The sequence below is a fragment of the Globicephala melas genome, chromosome 3, assembly GCF_963455315.2.
Source record: "Globicephala melas chromosome 3, mGloMel1.2, whole genome shotgun sequence".
Classification (NCBI taxonomy): domain Eukaryota; kingdom Metazoa; phylum Chordata; class Mammalia; order Artiodactyla; family Delphinidae; genus Globicephala; species Globicephala melas.
The window spans coordinates 147,162,418-147,182,503 of NC_083316.1; the positions used below are offsets into that span (position 1 = coordinate 147,162,418).

A 20,086-nucleotide genomic window follows, 5' to 3' on the forward strand; every position below is an offset into this window, starting at 1 on the left:
GCTGAACGCCAGCAAGCTGGAGGCCGTCATCTCGGCAGCCAGAGAAGCTGGAGCTGTTGCTTCCTGCCATCCTCCTGGCAGTAAATGCCATTTCCTTGGGCTCTTTTTAGATCAAAGGAAAGGCTGGGTTGGGGCGATGAGCGGGCATCATTCAGGGGTGGCACAGTGCACATTTGGGACGCCGCTGGGATGGCTTAAAAATAGGTCTCTGTCCTTGGATACCCAGGGAAAGTGGCCCTGGGGTTTTCAAGAGGCCTTTCCTGGCCAAGGTTACCAACCCTCTATGGGAGAAACAGTGCAGGATATAATCCCCTGACCCTACAAGTAGCCATCTTCGACCCAGGAGTAAACCTTTTCTCGGCAAAGAAACTAAATAAGGTAACTAAAGGGGGTGGGGGTGGGGTGGGGGACCCAGTGTTAAGTGAACACCTACTACGTGCCACACACCGAGTCTGACCAGCTGGCCTCATTCATCCTCAGAGCAATCGTGCAGGGTGGAGATGACTCTTACCAGTTTTCTAGGTCTGGTTAGGGGATGGAGCAGAGAAGTTAAGCATGTACCTCAAGATCACACAGCTACGAAACAACAAAACCAGAAATTTAAACCCCCATCTGCCTGACTCCAAGCCTGTGCTCTTTTTAACCACCTCTCACATTGAGATTTAGAAAATAAAAGTGTGGGAGAGATGGAGTGAGGGGCTTACCCAGGGGTTGGACCTGATGTTCCCTGCAGGGGAGGGAATGAACGTTTAGTGCGCATCCATCGTGTGCTGGGACTCCTCCTGGGAGCTTTCTGTGCTCTCATCGCCCCTCCCAGCAGCCTGAGATGAGGCTCTGCATTCACACACTATTCACAGATGGTGACTTGTCCAAAGGCCCCTCAGACAAATTAGCAGCAAAGCATGGGTTCGAACCCAGAGCCCGTGAGGGCCATTCTAAAGCACTGATGTGAGTAGATCACAGAGCAGCAGCCCGCGGAGCAGTTCTGATGTCCCCCTGCTTTCCCGAAGGACTAGCCCAAGGCTGGCAGGGGCAACATTTGTTTAGCCAGAACAGAGCTCCCTCCTCCCTGAATACCAACAGCCACCCATCACCCACCCCCTAAAATCTGTACTCGTACGTTTTCAAGTGGGGCATTGCTTCCTTGACTAAACGCTGGAAAGACCCTTCCCTCTGGTCTTGGAGGGGCTGCAGCAGCCTTTGGTTAACCATGAGGGGTGGGCCAGGACTGTCCCCTCCTTCCTACACACAGGAAGAGACTACAGAGTCTCCCCTCGGTTCCCACCGCATAGAAACTCCTTCCCCCTGCCTTGTTCTTAGAGTCTCTAGACCCAGTTCCTGGCCAGAGAGAGGGAGGCACACCCGCACGAGGCCAGTGGAGACTCTGCCTCGCGTGAGAGGAAAGGGTCTGGTCCCTGGTGTGGGCTGGGGGCCCCTCCCTGGCAGAAGGTGACACCTCACCGGTGACAGGGTGTCCATTTAAATCTGGTCCTGGCACCAGCAGCCAGGAACCTCTGTGCCCATGGACTCAGCCATTTGCGGGAACAGCTGAAGTCATCTCCAGGAGGGGAACGGCAGGGGACGTTTTGGCTCTCGGTGGAATATTCTGCAGTGGTGAAACAGAACAGTGAACGCTTGGGAGCCATGTGGGAAAGATGCTTTTTATATAATGTTGAGTTAGGAAAGAAAAGGCAGGAGCCAAAATTAAATGTGTACTTCTGGCAAGGAAGTTAGAAAAGGTACTCAGTACTACTTAGTGCTTAGTCCTTCTGTGCTCCTTATGGAGGAAAGTCGGGGCAGGAGGAAAGAGCGCTGGTTTGGGGTCACACAGAGCTGGGTTCATATCTCCTTGCAGCCGCAGGAAGCTTTTTTTTCCTGGAAAATAGACAGTAATCCTGTGGGTGAGGATTTGTATTAAGAATTAACTGCAACCTTGTATCACTTGTATCAAAGACATACGGCCCAGGACATGGTGCCTAGTGAGGGCACAGCCAGTGGTTCTTCCGTGGATAAGGGCCAGGCAGGATAAAGGCCAACATGAAAAATGCAACGTGAGTTAAGGTATGAATGTGGGGAGAAGAGGGGAAATTTTCTCCTTCTTCCCAAACTTTCTCTAATATGGCTGTAGTGTTTATTGCTGTAATTTAAATGACAAAGTTCAGGTTTTCCATTGACGTCCCTGAACTAGGATGTTCTCCGAGGCCCGTGGGGTCCGTGGCCACAGTTTTCTGTTTCATGTAGAGGCTGCTTTCCCTGAGCTGAGCTAAAAGCAGACGCTGGCGTACAATTTGCAGATTGCTTTTTGTTCTTTCATTTTGAGCATTTTCAATTTGTGTAAATAACACATCCTCTTAGAGACTTTTTCACTCTGGTTTTCTTTATCTCACATCAGGACTCTGGCCTCAGAGGAGGGAAAAGTAGTGTTTATCCCTCATTCCCTGAAGGAAGTTGGATCACATAATCAAAATTAAACAAATATGTAAACTTCGCTGTTACTTGGCTGCCTTTTATCCTAACATATAGCTGGTTTAGCAGGAAACATCCCCTTGTAGTAACAAAGCAGTATCTCGCCACCCCCCAGCATCCATTGAAATCGCCAGGCCACTCTGAAGGAGCAGCCGCTTAGGGTTCCCAAGCCAGTTTTGTAAAGAAAGCCTCTGATTGAGAGGTAAGGTTGGAAAAACAACAGTGATGGGAGCTGAGATAAAAATCATCAGATAACGGTGGTTTGTGGTCTTTGGTGCTTTTGATCTCTAGTCCTATTTAATGTTTCCTGGAGAGGTTGCCAGCGGCGGGGACCTTGGAGAGAATCCGGTCTGTTAGACACAGGAGGAGACTGCCGCCCAGGGTTGGGTGGCTGGTACAAGGCCACAGCGTGCGTGGAGAACGCAGCCTCTGCTGTCCTGGGCGGCCTCTTCGGATGGTTTACACCCGGGCAGTATTTCCCCCACGCGTCTGATTTTTGTCCTGCCGGAATTGCTGTCCAGTGGTCCCTTACTCTTATCTTTGTGGTTCCGGAGATGGCCCACAGCCTGGCTCTGTGTCCACCCTCCTCTCTGCCTTAGGGGCCCTCCCTAACAGGCAGTGCCGGCCCGCTCCACTGGAGGCCCCTAGTGGCTCCCTCTCCCCGTGGTGTGCGCTCTGAGCCTCCCAGGCTGGCGTTCAGGGCCTTCCTGGCTGGTCCCTATGATGCGATGGCACCCTCACCCCTCACCCCTGCAAAGCAGTGGCTGCCCAACCTCAGATACCCTCTGTCACACCTACCGTAGTACTTACCCTCCCCTCCAAGTCCAGCTTCCCCCACCTCTGCCCCTAGTGTTCCCTCTGCCTGGAATGTAGACTCCCTTAAGACCTGGCTCTGTGGACATAACCCCCTGCCCTCCGGCCCCTGGCTGAGTCTGGGGTCTCTTCTGGGCCTAATAGCCCCCCAGTGCCAATGCCTAATGGGGTCTCTATTGTTATTATCGGTCCCTAATGTTCATGTCTATTCATCTGTGTGTCTTCTCTTCCACGGAGAGACTCAGCTCTCCACAAGGGCAGGATTGTATCATCACCTGTGCTCCCTCAGTGCTTCACACCAGCAGATGCATCTGCAGAAAAGATGGATGGATGGGTGCATGCATGGATGGATGGTTGGATGGATGGATACGTAGTTAGAAGGATGTATGGATAGATGGATGGATGGGTGGGTGGATGGATGGATGGATGGATGGATGGATGGGTAGATGGATGGATGGATGGATGGATGGATGGATGGATGGATGGATGGACGGGTGGGTGGATGGATGGGTGGATGGATGGATGGGTAGATGGATGGATGGATGGATGGATGGAAGGATGGATGGATGGATGAATAATGGAGTGAGCATTTTGCCTGCAGCCCTCCTCCACCAGTTCAATGCCTAGCAGGCCTGCCTAGGGGTACAAGGAATCAACAGGTGGCCTCTGCATCCCTCTCCTACGTCAGGGGTCTATAGCCCAGACCTTCTATCCATCCTGTGTTGATTCCTCAACAGCAGAGAGAATAAGGTAAAAAGGCAGGACGGAGGTCACACAAACATGGCTTCAATTGAAGCTCTGCCTTTAGTGAAGCCAGCTGTGTGACTTCAGGCAAATAAATCAACCTCTCTGAAACACCATGTCTTCATCTGCATGAAGGGGATAATGGTAGTCCTTCCCTCATATGGTTATTATAAGGATTAAATGAGGAAATGCATAGTAAGTAACCAGGGATGGAGGAGGAAAGGTGGGAAGGATGATGCCCCCACCTCCAGATGGGACCACCTGGGTTTGTGGCCGGTGTCCAGATCCTTTGAAAGGAGACTATCCCAAGATTCTCCAGGTCCTTTGGGGCAAAATTCCCCTAGAAATGAATTATGAAAGGTGTATGTTCTAGAAAAGCCAGCCTTGCTTATAAAGAATGCCTTCCTCTTCTGTGGGTAAAGGGGAAGGGAAATCAGAATCCTGGCTTGGGTGTCCTTTGGAACCTTGGTATTATAATCATGTTATTAGTTGCTTATTAACCACATGCTCTGTGCCAGGCAGTATTCTAGGAACTCCCTCCACATGTTCATTTAGCAGCTGTGTGAGTTAAGCAATGTCCCCATTTTACAGGCAGGGAAACAGGCTAGAGAAGTGATAGGATCTCCGGCATATCCACAGCCGGGAGGTGCCAGAGAGCTGAGATTCCAGGATGCACTGGGGATCCCAAGAGTGCGCCCAAATTGCCTTGCTTTTTAATAAAAATTACACAGAGAAAAGCAACCAAAGACTCCCCACTACTCCCCAAGAATCCAAGGCCGCTGTTCCCTTTAGAGGGACTTTGCAGCCCACAAGCGGCTTTTGGAGGAAGCCTCTAGATGTGGAGGGATTTGATGGGGATGGAGAAGTCAGTTGACCCCAGCCTGGCTCTTGTGACCAGCTCATTGGTGTTGGCCTGTCTGGGAGTGAAACAGCTCTGAACAGTTTCAGAGGGGCCTAACAGTTTGCGAGGGCGCCTAACCCTCCTGCCTGTCTCTTCCCGCAGACTCGAGCCCGCCCGCGCGCCTCCTGGCCACCCGGCCTTGCTGCGGCCCAGGCCCGGAGCGGCGCCCAGTCCTGGGCGAAGCGCCGCGTTTCCATGCACAGGCCAAGGGCAAGAACGTGCGGCTGGACGGCCACTCGCGCCGGGCCACGCGGCGCAACAGCTTCTGCAACGGAGTCACGTTCACGCAGCGGCCCATCCGGCTATACGAGCAGGTGCGGCTGCGCCTGGTGGCCGTGCGCCCGGGCTGGAGCGGGGCTCTGCGCTTCGGCTTCACGGCGCACGACCCGTCGCTCATGAGCGCCCAGGACATCCCCAAGTATGCCTGTCCTGACCTGGTCACGCGGCCCGGTTACTGGGCCAAGGCGCTGCCCGAGAACCTGGCGCTGCGCGACACTGTGCTGGCCTACTGGGCGGACCGCCACGGCCGTGTCTTCTACAGCGTCAACGACGGCGAGCCCGTGCTCTTCCACTGCGGTGTGGCCGTGAGCGGCCCTCTCTGGGCGCTCATCGACGTCTACGGCATCACCGACGAGGTGCAGCTCCTCGGTAGGTCGCGGCTCCCGCTGGCAGGGGGATAGGGCGGCGCCGCCTGGACCAGGCAGCGGGTCACCGCGCGCATGAATGTGTGTTTCTGTAACATTCACGAATACCGAGGGCTCACTTTGCCAGGCGTCTTCTAAGCAGTTGACACATTTCAACTCATTTCTTTCTGGCGAAAACCTACTACCCCCGTTTTACTGATGAGAGAACTGAGGCACGCAGTGGTTAAGTGACTTGCATTGCAAAGCCAGGATTGGAACCCACACGGGTGTGGTCCAGAGTCCATGGTCAGGCCCAGGTTCGTTCACCTGCTCCTTCGTTCAGTTCCGTGCTCATTCACTCATTCTTTCATTCATTCCTGTGCTCATTCCTTCACTCCCTTGTTCACTTGCTCGCACACTCATTCATGCAAGTATTTGTTCTTTTGCTCGCTCATTCATTCACTCATTCATATATTCACTCACTCACACGTGTTTATTCATTTGCTCATTCATTCACTCACAATCCATTTACTGGTACAGCAGTCAAACATATGGCCTAGTCTTCTAGTATTTACAGTGCCCAGGCAGTCGGCAATATGTATCGAATCAAGGCCCACGGTTAAGGGGCTCACTGGGGAAGCAGGCAGGCAGGTGTGGCTCTGGCTGTAACAGAGGAGGTGGTGAGAACTCACGGGGCTACAAGTCTGCTGCTCTTAAGACCTTATTTCTCTCTCTCTCTCTCTTTAAACTTTTTTAAAAATTAGGTAAAAGTCACATGACAGGGTTTCCCTGGTGACGCAGTGGTTGAGAGTCCGCCTGCCGATGCAGGGGACACGGGTTCGTGCCCCGGTCCGGGAAGATCCCACATGCCGTGGAGCGGCTGGGCCCGTGAGCCATGGCCACTGAGCCTGCACGTCCGGAGCCTGTGCTCCGCAACGGGAGAGGCCACAGCACTGAGAGGCCTGCGTACCGCTTAAAAAAAAAAAAAAAAAAGTCACATGACAAAAAAGTACCATTTTAAAGTGTATAGTTCGGTGGCATTCAGTTGGCAACCATCACCTGTATTTAGTTCCAAGATGTTTTCATCACTCCAAAGGGAAATCCACACCCATTGGGCTGTCACTCCCCATCCTCCCCTCCCCCCAGCGCCTGGCAACCATGGACCTGCTTTCTGTTTGCAACCTTAGCTCTTGAAGTCACAGGTGGCACCTGAGCCAACCCAGCCTCCATTTCTGGGGGAGCAAAAGGAGAGCAAGTTTCTCAGGGGACACAGCCCTATATGTCACTTACCTGCAGTGAAGGCACAGATCTAAAGTTTGAGTTTTGACAGATTTATACACCTGTCCATAAGCCAAGAAAGTTCCTGCCTGCCCCTTCTGAGGCAGCCCCCCTCTCTCCCGGGGCAGCCGCTCTTCCGATTTTTCACTATAGATTATTGTGCCTCTTCTTGAACGTTACATGAATGGAATCATACGGTATGTGCTTTTGTTTCTGACTTCTTAATCTCAGCACAAGGTCTTTGAGATTCTTCCCTGTTGATGGTGTATCAGAAGTTTGTTCCTTTTTTATTGTCCAGTAGTATTCCGTGATACGGATGCACCACAGTTTGTGTATCTGAACGTTTGGGCTGTTTCTGGTCTTTCAGCCCTGCATCTTGAGGGAAAACTCTGGCCCCGGGCTCCTTGCCTACCACCATCCACACCACCATTGGGCAGGGAGGGGAGATGTATACGTTCAGGCTCCCCAACTCTCCAGGAGAAGAAAGGCAGCAGAATTTCTGAGCAGTTAGGAGCAGAGGGTTGGGAGTCACACGGATCTCTACTCCACACCTGGCTCTCCACTTGCCAGCTATGTGGGCTTAGCCAGGTGACCAAACCCTCTCTGTGCCTCAGTTTCTTCATCTGTAAATTGAGTTCACGATAGCACCCACCTCGTGGGATTGTTGGGCAGGGGAACATGAGATGGTGTATGAAAGGGATGCAGCACAGCACCTGGCACATAGAAGGCGCTCAAGAAATAACAGCTAAGAAGCAAGAATCTCTGCCCGTTTGCATGGGAGCTGAAGCACATGTCTGAAATCCAGGCTTAGGCAGACCAGGTTATGAAGAGCTACCCACCCTCCAAGCTGGGGCCTTACTTGGGCATTTTCACTGTGTTGCCCCACACTCTTTTCCATGGAAGATTTTGGTATTTCACCTCCAGGAAATGTAGGTTTCTAAAACCTCCTCTAGATCTCCTGTCACTCTTTTTTGGAGCTGTTTATTCCTATAGAGCAGGAGGACAATCAGGCCTCATTTACCTGTTCCCTCAGATAGCCCATGTCTCAGGGTAACAGCCGAGAAATCACAGCCACTCCATAATCAGCGCAAGTAGATTAGGATTTAAAAAAATACAAATCGGAAGCAGCCTCTGATGACTTCATGAGACTGAACAAGCCTGTGAGGAGTCACGGACTCTTGCCCCTGTTCATTTGTTCATTTAACAAGCCTTTATTGAGCCCCTCCAGCATCCCACGCCCCTTGGAGGGAAGGAGAGGGCCCACTGGAACATCAGTGGCAGGTGGCAGGCACGAGCCTCAGTTTCCTTATCTGCCAGTAGTGCCTGCAGTGAGCTGGTTGACAGGGAGCAGCTAGCACAGGTGCCACGGGGCAATGTTCACAATTACATGCAGATGGGGAAATGAGATTAGAAGGAATGCTATCTCTCCGTGATGGGATCATAGGTGAATTCCACTTCTTTCTTTATTACCTCTATGAGTTATCTTTTTTAATATATATGTAAAAAACCTTTTATAATCAGAAAGGGCAATAAAGTTATTTTTCTTTCTAAAGGTTATATGAGATAATGGAGAGGTTACTGACATGTGATCAAGGCTCAATAAATGTTTCCTTCCCAGGGAAAGAGGAAATTGACATTGATTGCATCGGGGTAAAGGGGATATGGGTGTTTTTCTTCTTTTTTTCCCCCCAAGTTATCAACAATGATTTATAATCAGAAAAAAAAAAGTTATAATAAAAATAAGAAGAAAGCGAAACAGTCATGATTTTGTACGGTTTGAGCCTGGGTAATAGATACTCTGCTGTTGCCGGCACAACATGAGAATCAAAGAAATCCCACCATAAAGGGGGTCCCTCCCTCCCAGTTGCTGGAAGAACTGGGCTTCTGAGGGTGGTGTCCACAGTACCAAGTGGATAAATAAAAAGCAACTGATGTTAGTGTCATGCAAATTCCTCTGGCTTCCTTTTCCTCAGTAGGAACAAGGGGGTAACATAGTTCCCTTAGAGAGTCTCAGCTGTGAAACTTCAGAATAGGGACCCCTCATCCCTCCCTCACCTCTCTCAGACCACACTGGATAGACCCTCAACACCAAGCTAAAGCAGCATCTGGGGAAGGTTGTCAAGTTTAGGATGCCCGGTTACATTTGAATTTCAGAAAAATGATGAATAATCTCTTTAGTACAAGTATACCCCATGCAATAGTTGTGACATCGTTATAAAAGAATTTGTTTTCTTTTTTTAATTTTGATTTTATATTGGAGTATAGTTGATTTACAATGTTGTGTTAGTTTCAGGCGTAAGGCAAAGTGATTCATTTATACATATATCCATTCTTTTTCAGATTCTTTTCCCATATAGGTTATTACAGAATATTGGGTAGAGAAGAATTTGTTGTTTATCTGAAATTCAAATGTAACATGGCATCCTATATTTTATCTGGCAACCCTCATCTGGGAAGTGTCCTCCCCGTCTGGTGGGACAGGGGTGCACTGTATTTGCCCTGGAACTTGAGCCAAAATTAAGTCTCAGAAGCAAAAAGAGATTCGTAGGCCTTGCCTATTTCTCTTACCTGATGAAATTGTGCTTTCAGCCCAGCATTCCTCCTGCAGGGGGGTCCGGCTGCAGCAGAGAGCGCTGCTTCTCTGTGGCCAGACCCTCAGGTCCCCCCTCTTGTGACATTCAGTCTTTCCTCAAGATAGGACGACTTAGCCCCTTTTAGATAAAGAATCCAGGGCTTGGAGAAGGGAAGTGACTTGCTTGTGAGTGGCAGAGCCAGGATTAGAACCTTTAGTTCAGTGGTTCTCAGCCTTGGCTGTACATTGAGGTCACCTGGGGGGCTCTGAAAACCCCACTTCCCGGGTTGCACCCAGACCGATTAGATCAGAACCTCAGGGAGGTGGTGGTGGGGGGTTGTGGCTCCCAGGCATTCAGATTTCTTAAGGGCTCCTCGGGTGACCCCAGGGTGCAGCCCGGATTGTGATCACAATGATCCTCTTTGCATGGGTGCCTGTCCCTCCTCCCTGCCTGGTACCAGGCTGAGCTCTTCAGACCTCTCAGTTCAGGGCATGGTATCATCACACAAGCCCCTTCTCTTGTTTTGACTCTTCTGCTTCATCTCCGATCCCCGCTCCCATTCGCGCCTTCCCCTGCCCAGATAAGCGTCACTCTGATGTTTGGCAGCCCTTGGGCGTGTGTATCTTTTAAAAATATGTAGAGGGCTTCCCTGGTGGCGCAGTGGTTGACAGTCCGCCTGCCGATGCAGGGGACGCGGGTTCGTGCCCCGGTCCGGGAGGATCCCACATGCCACGGAGCGGCTGGGCCCGTGAGCCATGGCCGCTGAGCCTGCGCGTCCGGAGCCTGTGCTCCGCAATGGGAGAGGCCACAACAGTGAGAGGCCCGCGTACCACAAAAAAAAAAAAAAATGTAGAGCTGTTTTGTATGCATAGGTAGATGGTATTGTGCTAAGGATTTTATTCTATTTTTCTTTTTTCATTTGCCCCATTTTAAGATTTATCCGTATCTGTTTCTCTGCTTCCTTGTTCTCTAATGGCTTCCCGCTTTGATGGACACCTGGGTTGCCCCCATGCAAACTGCATTGCTTGATACATTCTCCCACAGGGCTGCCCTGTGGCTGCTAGTTTACTGTTCTCAGGGGCATCGACCAGGATGAGCTTACTGGGGCCTGGAGTGGTCCATCCTGAGAGCCTTGATTTCTCTGGATGCTCCAAGTTACTTTCTGCTGATTTTAGTAGTTCTTGGACCCAAGAGAAGAAGGTTCAGCCGGGTCATGCACACCTCTCCTGGCTCCTTTTTCTCCAAGGAAGCCCTTTTCCAGAGCTCTGGAATGCAGGCCCCATGCTGTCCTGAGGCAGCCCTGTCCCTCTTCCAGGCAGCTCACTAGTGGTCAGTGTCATGGCCTCATTATCCTTCCTCTGTCGAGCAGTAGAAGGCTGGTCAGACTGAACATGGAATGCCAGCCCAAGGCCATGGCATTGCAGGCTATGCTGTCAGAAACCTTTGGTTGCAAGTGACAGAAACCAGTTCAATCTCACTCAAGCAAAAAAAAAAAAAAAAAAAAGGGTGGGGGGTGCATGGGGAATTAATGTCTTCTGTGACTGAAAATTCCAGGGAACAGCTCCCTGTTAGACTGGCTTGATGCAGAGGCCCAAGAAATAGCACCCAGAATATTGGCCTGCCTTTATTTCTTGCTCAGCTGTAGTCTTTGTTGGTGTCATCCTCCACCAGGCTGTCCCTCTGGGTTGGGGGCAAGGCCACCAGCAGCTCCAGTCCCATGTCCCACGAACTAGCAGGAGAGCTGCTTTCCCACAAGGTCTAGCTAAAATCTCAAGATCTAACCTCGTTGATCTCCATGGCTAGAGGGATGGGATAGAGTGACTGGCCAAGTTAAGACTCCCTCCTCAAGGCAATGAGTGGAAATGGGGCAGGGGGAGTTCCCTCAAAAGAATAGTTGGGTGCTGAGATCAGAAGAAGCAGGGATTGGGTGCCTGATAGCCAGCAACAGTGGCTCTCCAAAGGCCTCGTAAGGGAGTCATTAACCCCCCCTGAAAGCCTTGAGCCCTTTCGTTAATTTATTGGACCTACTCTGTGCCAGACACCACGCTGAGGGCTGTACCTGGGTGATGTCTTCTGGTCCTCACAAGAACCCTGTCATCCCCATCGGCAGACCCAGCATGGATGGATAACTTGGCCAGGGTCACCTAACAGCTGGTGGTTCTAGAGTCAGTGTCTGTTCACCAGTGTTATGAACAAACTGCTTGATAAAGACTTGAAGTTGTAGATCGAAATCAGAGCCTGCAGGTCTGAGTGCATCTCTCCGTGCTGCAGATAAGGAAACAGAGGCCCAGAGAGGGGCAGGGATTTGCCTGAGGTCACCCAGCTGATCAGTGGCTGTGGTGGGCAAGGGGCTTTGGTCCAGGACCCGAGAGGTGCCTTGGCCTGGGACCTGTGAGCACCCACATCAGGCAGGGAGGAGCGGCTTCAGCTGGCTTCATCTGGAGCCCCACTGGGGAGCAGCAGAGGGTAATCGGCTTTTGCAGTTAATGTTTTCTTTACAAACAGCCCAGATCAGCACCCAGCTCCCAGCCCCACAGTAAGGCATTTGCCTGGTAGGGTACCCCGAAGGCTTATCCTTTCCCAGTCAGGAGTGAGAGCTCCAGTCTGTGGCCACGTCCTACTAGGGGCCCCTAAAGGCCCACTCTGTGCCGGGCATGACACCAGGCCCGTGGTTATTCCTTCCACAGCGCTGCCATTCGTCCTCCCCATGGGCCTGTGAGGCAGGTGTGAAACTCCCCAAATTGCAGAAGGAAGCTGAGGTCACAAACCGCACTGGCCAGGGACCAGCTGAGGTCTGTCTGCCCTGGTCCAATCTTCTCTGATTGGCAGCAGGGAGGCATCTGGAAAAGCCCGGGCTCAGTGCCCAACATCCTCACCTTCTCTTCTCGATCCCAACACCCCTGCCTTTCTGCCTGCCCTCTTGCGGCCATGGTAGAAGGAGCTCTGCTCCTGTCCCCTCTGCCTGTTCAGGGGCATTCTCCTGTCATTTGTCCCTTTCTCCAGCCTGTCTTTCCCTCTCCACAGAATCATCCCTATGAGCACATACAAGGGTTCTGGTAGCTCCCATCTTTAAAAGAAACTGCCCTTGACAATCTCTTCCACAGGCTACTACCATTTCTCTGCTCTCCTTCAGAGAGAAACTTTCTCAAAGGTGTTGTCTATACCACCCCCTCCCATTTCCCTCTTCAGCTCAACCCAGTGAAATTTTTTTTAAATATTTTTTAAATTATTTTTTTTTAATTTATTTATTTTATTTATTTATTTTTGGCTGTGTTGGGTCTTCGTTGCTGCGCACCAGCTTTCTCTAGTTGCGGCGAGCGGGGGCTACTCTTTGTTGCGGTGCGCGGGCTTCTCATTGGGTGGCTTCTCTTGTGGCAGAGCACGGGCTCTAGGAACGCAGGCTTCAGTAGTTGTGGCACGTGGGCTCAGTAGTTGTGGCTCACGGGCTCTAGAGCACAGGCTCAGTAGTTGTGGCACGTGGGCTTAGTTGCTCCGGGGCACGTGGGATCTTCCCAGACCAGGGCTCGAATCCGTGTTCCCTGCATTGGCAGGTGGATTCTTTTTTTTTTTTTTTTTTTTTTTTACATATTTACTTTTTATTGAATTTGTTAATGTTACAGAGTTTTTGCACTGCCAAACCATGCCTGAGAATTCAAAGAAAGAAATGGTACAATGGACAGCCTCATCCACCCATCATACAGCATATTAAAACTTGATTCATGTGCATTTTGATAATTTCACAATCTTTTAAAAAGTTATAAGAAGGGTTGGAATTTTAAATCTCCTGCAGGTCTTCAGATTTCTATGCCATTAAGTAACATTTCCACATATTCGTCTCAGTTCATTCCTCAATAACATAACCCCCAACGAAATTTTGCTGGAAAAAATGCATACTTTTTAGGGGAAATATGTGGCTCAAGGTCCAAGAGGTTATTTGTTAAAAGATTTTTGGTTCTCAAATGAAGTCTTCAGATTAACCAAGAATCCTTTGTTTCTCACTCATCCAACCTCTCCTTGGCTGGCTCAGCTACTCACCCAAGTACACCAGAACGTAGGCATCCTGCCTGCCACTTCAAATAATGCCAACATTATTGCCCAGATATGGTTCGCATCTGACAGCAGATGACTCTGTAACACTCCTAGGAGTGCGATTCCTGCACTGACACTTATCAAGACTGAACTCCTAGAGGAAAATGCTCCCACATCAGGATAGTTTTACTCACCCATTTGCTTCACTCTTGCCAGTAGCAAGTCTGCAACTCCTACATTTGGCAAAGGGATTTTATTACAGAGAAATCCAGACTCTGCATCAAGTGGTCACATGCCACTTTGAAATATTTCTATTGAACCGAAGATACAAAACTAGGAAATTACCAGACTATCTCATTAGATGGAAAGACTTTTCAGTAATCCTGGGTAGCGTCCTGATGTCCTTTTCCAGGACTAAAAATTACTGGATAGTTTAAGCTGTAATCATTAAAAACAGAAGTGCTACATCACCTGTCTTTCGCCCCTGACTCTCCAAATGAACAACGTAAAAAGACACACCAGGAGGTTGATGACAGAGCTAGGCTGAGACAATCACTGCGTCTAATACGTTAAACGTTTGGGCACAAGTGCATCTGGAATTCTTGTCAGAGATCATGCAAGATCCATGAAACTTCAGTGGGTTTTAGGTTGAGGTTCTGCTCTCACTGCTTTGAATTTATAAGGACACATCTGTGACTCCCTTGGCCTGGGCAGAAAATATACTCTTTCCACAAGTTTACTATACAACTTAGACCTGATTAGAGGAAGCTTTAGCAGCACCTGAAGTAGAGCCCCCTGCATCTACTGCCCTTTGTATCAAAGGCCATCTGGTTCTGCTCTAGGGATTGGCAAATTCATGAGACGTTTCACAATTCCAATGCATATTTCAGGTTACTTAGCCAAGCAATATGCTCTGTCAAAGAACTATTCCAAGTCAAAGCAAAAAAAAAAAGAAAGAAAGAAAGAAAAAAAAAGCCTTAATATGGAACACAGAAAAAGTACTACCCAAATAAAAAATTACTAAAAAAATAAGATTATTCCCCCCCCACACCCCTTTTCCCACTTGGTGACCCGAGTTTGGTTGAATTTAATTTGTGGTTACCTCAGAATACAACTCAAAGTTTAAATTATAAATCACAGCCCTACACAGATTATCTGAACACATCAGTTCTTTAGAGAGCGGCATGTTCCAGGAAGTCTAATACCCACTACAGAGTGTTCCTTATGAATGGGGCACAGGACAGGTTAATTAAGGTCACTTAAATCTTCATCTTTTACAGCAGATCAGAACCCAGAAGATGGCTGACTTTCTGCAGGATTTCTGATAGGAATCCAGTAGAGCTGGTTTCAAGTTTCACATCGACACTTAAAAGCTGTAACCTTCTTATCCAGAAGTTGTGATCCACATGAAGTCCACAATGAGTGCAGCAAATCTGAGGTAGTCAACCCTTACGAAGGCTCAGTATTTCCGGCTTTCTACATGCTTGGCAGTGGACTGCAGGGATGGGAACTGTGTATCACTGTAGATTTCTGGTGGTCCTTGGGGTGCTTTCCTTGTTGTGGTCAACCTGGCCCCAGGAGGCCTATACACGCCACTAGTCATTGTCGGTTCTGGGGTTTCTGTAACAACTACTGGAGCCGGAGGTGCTTGTACCGGAGCTGTTTTATTCCAGGGACCTGAAGATTTTTCTACACCACCACCACCTCCTCCGCCTTCTTCCCAGTTATCACCTGGATCTTCTCTTTTTTCATTTTCATCTTCTTCCTTTTCACTTATTTGCATTGCTTGAACTCTTAGGCCGCTGTAATCAACCTCTTTTTGCTCAAATTCTTTCCACTCATCTTCATCCTTTGTCACAACCTTGGTGGCGGCCCCGGGGCCCGTGGCCCCCGCGCCCGCGGTCCCGCCGTCGCCCGGCCGGGTCCCCACGCCCGCCCCACCGCCCGCCGCGCCCGCGGCTCCGCTGCTCCCGCCGGCGACGCCCGCCGAACCCGCGGCGCTTGCCGCCCGGTTGCTCCGCTCCTTCTTCTTCTTCTTGTCTCTCTTGGCGAAGAAGTTGTCCAGGCTCCGCTCCTCCATCTCAGCCATGGTCGCGGCCTCCTCGGCCCGGATGGGTGGGGCCGGCGGCGGGCGCTGCCCGCGGGGCTCCGAGCTCGGGGTCGAGGCCGGCTCGGCGCTCAAGCTCCCAGGCGCGGCGACGCCTCAGCCCCGCGGGGTCGCCGAGGCGTTTGCGGCGGGGCGAGCGGCTCCCCCCGCGTGCTGGCGAATGGTGGTACGGCCCTCCTCCGGGCTCGCGTGCCGCTGTCGCCGCCCCGCCCGCCCGGGCTGCAGCGACGGCGGTGCAGGATCCCGCCCGCTCCGCAGCCGGAGGGCAAAGGGAACGTTCGGGCCAGAGGTTCCAGCGAGAGTGCTAGGCTAGCGGCGGCGCGTGAAGGAGGAGGACGCGCGCACGCAGGCCCAGATAGGAGGGGAAGGGGGTTGGGGAGGGAGGGAGCAGGTGGATTCTTAACCACTGCGCCACCAGGGAAGCCCTCCTTCTTACTTTTAAATCATATACTACAACATGCACGTAGAAAAGTGCCTAAACAACTGTAGAATTTAACAAACAAATGAGGCAAGGCCATTTCTCTCATCTACCCTCTTTCTCCAGATGACATGAGCCTGTCGCTGGGCCTTGAGTCCCATCTCCAAGCTGTTGGCTCCCGAATCCATATTCCCAGCCCTGACACCTCCCCTGAACTCCAGAGTTCCCTCCTCCTACTCACATCTCCTTCTGGCGTCCGAGAGGCTTCCCACATGGAACACGTTCACACAGCCATCCCTGTTGTCTGTGGATGGTACCACCCACGTGGTGCCTCAGCCGGAACCTCCGGGGTCATGCTGGACTCCTCTTTTCCTCCCCCGGCAATCATTCCGTCAGCGTGTCCTGTCACTTCTGCCTCCAGGACACGGCGCAAAGCAGTCCTTCTGAGACACCGAAGTGACTGATGGATGGTCCCCTCTGTCTCCAGTTCTTCCAGTCTTCATTGTCATCTTCACACACAGATGGTTTCTCTTGGGGCATAAATTCTGCTTTACCTCCAGGCCCAGACATAGTGGACCTGAGAGAGCCAGGGAAGAGAAAGAAAGGGAAGAACTGAGCTCCATCCCAGGCCAGAGGCAGGCCCTGGAGGTGGCCCAGGGAGAGTGGGAGGTCAGGGCACCCATCCCAGCCATTCCAGCCTCCGCGCGCCTGGCCTCGGACTGCTGCTGCATGATGGTGCTTGGTGGGTGATCGTGGGGGGGTGGAGGGGGGTACTTGTTGGACCCTTCCTCTCAGAGATATTAGGTCCCTGGGGACCACAACTCCGCTTGGCCTGAGGCTGGGTCCCCATTGCTGGGCAGCTGTAAGAGTTGCACAAGGAGAGCTGAATTTTGGAGGCAGCGTTGCTTGTCATAAGGAGCCCGGCTTTGGAGTTGCGTAGCCTGAGATGGAATCCCATTTCTGTCACCGCTGGCTGTGTGACCTTGAATAACTCACTTCGTCTCTCAACGCTTCGGTGTTTTCCCACTGTGAAATGTGCCCATTTTGCAGAGCCGCGTGGGATAGTGGTAAGGATTGATAAGGGTAATGAGTGCATGGAGGTGCTTCTGGTAGGTGCTCAAGTAAATGGTTGTGTATACTTTCATCAGGTACAGGGAGTGCATTTGGAGACGAGTCGCAGGTTAGAGCCAGGAAGTTCTGATAAGCTTCCTTGATGGCCTCTTGATGTGGCTGGATTTCTGCCTGTAGCCAGCTGGCTGATTCTCCATAGAGAAGCTTTGAGAGGTGGATTCTGAAGGGTCGGGCCTAGGCCAGCACTCTGCTATCTTGGGCCTGTCTCACTCAGGGACAATGCCTGATAGGGACGAAGCTCCTTATATAAAGGAAGGAGACCCAAGCTTTTCCAAGGGGCTACTGTGTGCCAGGTCCCAGGTTAAGTGCTGTCACATACTCTGTAACACCAGCCTCAAAAACATACCAAGCTTTCACCGCCTCAGAGACTTCACACATGCTGTTCCCTCTGCCTGAAATGCTTACTCTCCACCTCCCAGCCACCACTCCCTCAGCCTTTGTGTCATAGCTCCGTGATCAGAGACTGGGCTGTTCTGACCCACTCTCAGGCCCCACTTCTGACCAAGTCCCCCTTTGACACACACAGAGAATCCCAGTTCTATCACTTCCTGGCTGTGGGACTTGGAGTAACTCACCTTGCCTCTCGGAGTCTGAGTTCCCCACTGGAATGTGCCCGTCTTTCAGAGCATCGTGAGACGGCAGCTCTTGGTGGCAGTCATCACAGTCTGGAAGAAGAGTTAGTTTTCTGTCAGTTGCTTCATTAAAATCTGTCTCTCCCACTGCAGTGAGAGCTCCATGGACCCAGAGGCCATGCCTGCTTGTTCTCCTCTTCAGCCAGTGCCCAGCACAGTGCTTGGCACATGGCAAGTGCTCTATACATTTTGTTAATAGATGTTTAAGGAATAATGATAATTACCATGTTTTGAGCACTTTGTGCCATGCTCTGTGCTAGACCACCGGTCCCCAACCTTTTTGACACCAGGGACTGGTTTCGTGGAAGACAATTTTTCCACGGACCGGGTGGGGGGGGGATGGTTTCCAGATGATTCAAGTGCATTGATTGATTATGGTCTCTGTGCAGTCAAACCTCTCTGCTAATGATAATGTGTATTTGCAGCCGCTCCCCAGCACTTGCGTCACCGCCTTGGCTCCACCTCAGATCATCAGGCATTAGATTCTCACAAGGAGTGTGCAACCTAAATCCCTCGCGTGTGCAGTTCAGAGTAGGGTTCGCGCTCCTATGAGAATCTAATGCCGCCGCTGATCTGACGGGAGGCAGAGCTCAGGCGGTAATGTGAGCGATGGGGAGCGGCTGTAAATACAGATGAAGCTTCGCTCGCTTGCCCTCTGCTCACCTCCTGCTGTGCGGCCTGGTTCCTAACAGGCCATGGGGACGGATAGCGGGTCCGTGGCCCAGGGGTTGAGACCCCTGTGCTAGACTCTTTATAAAAGCATCTAATTTAATCTCTATAACAACATGGGTGGGAGTGTGGGGGGCAGGTATCATCATTATTCCATTTTTTTAAAACAATTTATTTTATTTTTTTATACAGCAGGTATCTATTTTATACATGTTAGTGTATACATGTCAATCCCAATCTCCCAATTCATCACACCACCACCACCGCCCCCGCCCCCACCCCTTCCCCCCCTTGGTGTCCATATGTTTGTTCTCTACAGCTGTGTCTCAATTTCTGCCCTGCAAACCGGTTCATCTGTACCATTTTTCTAGGTTCCACATATATGCATTAATATATGATATTTAAGCTGAGGAAGCTGAGACTTCAAGAGGTAAAGTGACTTACCTAAAGTCACATAGCCAAGAAGGGCTGAAGCCAAGACTCGAACCTAAGTGTACCCATCTCCAAGCCATGCTCTCAATTAGGATGCTATACTGAAGGACAGGCTCTTACGTGGAGCTGTTAGGGGCCAGGAGGAAGAGCTTTGGGGGTGGGGGACAGAAGCAGAGTGTGTTGGCAAGAGCAGAGGCCCACGGCAAGCCATGGCTAATGCCTTTAGGCTTGGCCTCACAGGATGACTGTGGTAGGGCAGCGAGCCCTGGGAAAATGCATTACGCCAAGAGGCTCCCAGAAACACCCACTTGTCTAAAATGCCTTTTCAAAAAAAGTGCTTGTTTTAGTCTACTTTTATTCATGTTTTTTTTCTGATTACAAAATCAGTGCATGTTCATTAGCGAAAAATGAGAAAATCTGAAAACCATAAAGAAGGAAATTTCCACCCAGAGATAACCGCCCTCAAATTTCTATGTATTTCCTTCCTATATCTTTCCTCTGTATCCCATGCATACATTTCCCACATAATTCGAATCAAATCATATATTCGGTTTTGTATCCTCAGCTGTTCATTTAATATTATATCACGGGCATTTCCCCCCCATTGTTACATATTAATTGAAAACTTGATTTTTCAAAATATTGGGGTTTTTGATGATAAAACTTTGCAGTGTATATGTTTACTGTAGAAAAGTTGGAAAATACAGAAAAATCTGAAGAAAATCCCTCATAACCTCACCCACCTGAGAGATAATGACCATTAACATTTTGTTGTATGTCTCTCTAGAACTTGATTTCCTATGCACATATAGTATTATAGACAGATACATACAGACACATGCACACATACATACTTTTTAAAAGGACCAAACTGAAATCCTGCTTCTTCCCTCAGGTTATGGGGAAGCATCCACTAACGCAAGACAAACTCAAATGTCCACAGATCCCAAGCAAGTAGTTGAGATGGGTGAAGGGGCCAGCTCAGGGCCATGGGGAAGGAGAGCAAACCACCTCTGCAAAAGGGCAAGCTGTAACCCATCGATGACAGGCGAGAATTCAGGTCCTGTGTCACTAGACCTGATTTTCCAAGAGAGGCTATAAATCCAGTGTAAAGTGAATCTCCTGACTCTTAAATACTGGCCACTAGTTCAAAAAATATTTTGAAAGACCAAGGGGTGATTTATTCAACAAACCCCTGGAAGGGGAAAAAAGAAGAGGCAACCATAGCTTAAAAGAGACCAGTGACAATGAGTGGGCTTTATTTGGACCT

The 20,086-nt window shown here is 50.3% G+C and overlaps 1 protein-coding gene and 1 pseudogene across 1 annotated transcript in view; one reads left to right on the forward strand and one right to left on the reverse strand.

The window, feature by feature from the left end:
* NEURL1B (neuralized E3 ubiquitin protein ligase 1B) overlaps positions 1-20,086 on the forward strand; it is a 43,348-nt gene that overhangs the window by 13,275 nt on the left and 9,987 nt on the right. Inside the window, exon 2 of the mRNA XM_030829922.2 lies at positions 5,027-5,572. Coding sequence (XP_030685782.1) covers positions 5,027-5,572 — 546 coding nt within the window. The remainder of the gene's footprint in view (positions 1-5,026; positions 5,573-20,086) is intronic.
* Positions 12,986-15,903, reverse strand: LOC132597118 (protein CDV3 homolog pseudogene; annotated as a pseudogene).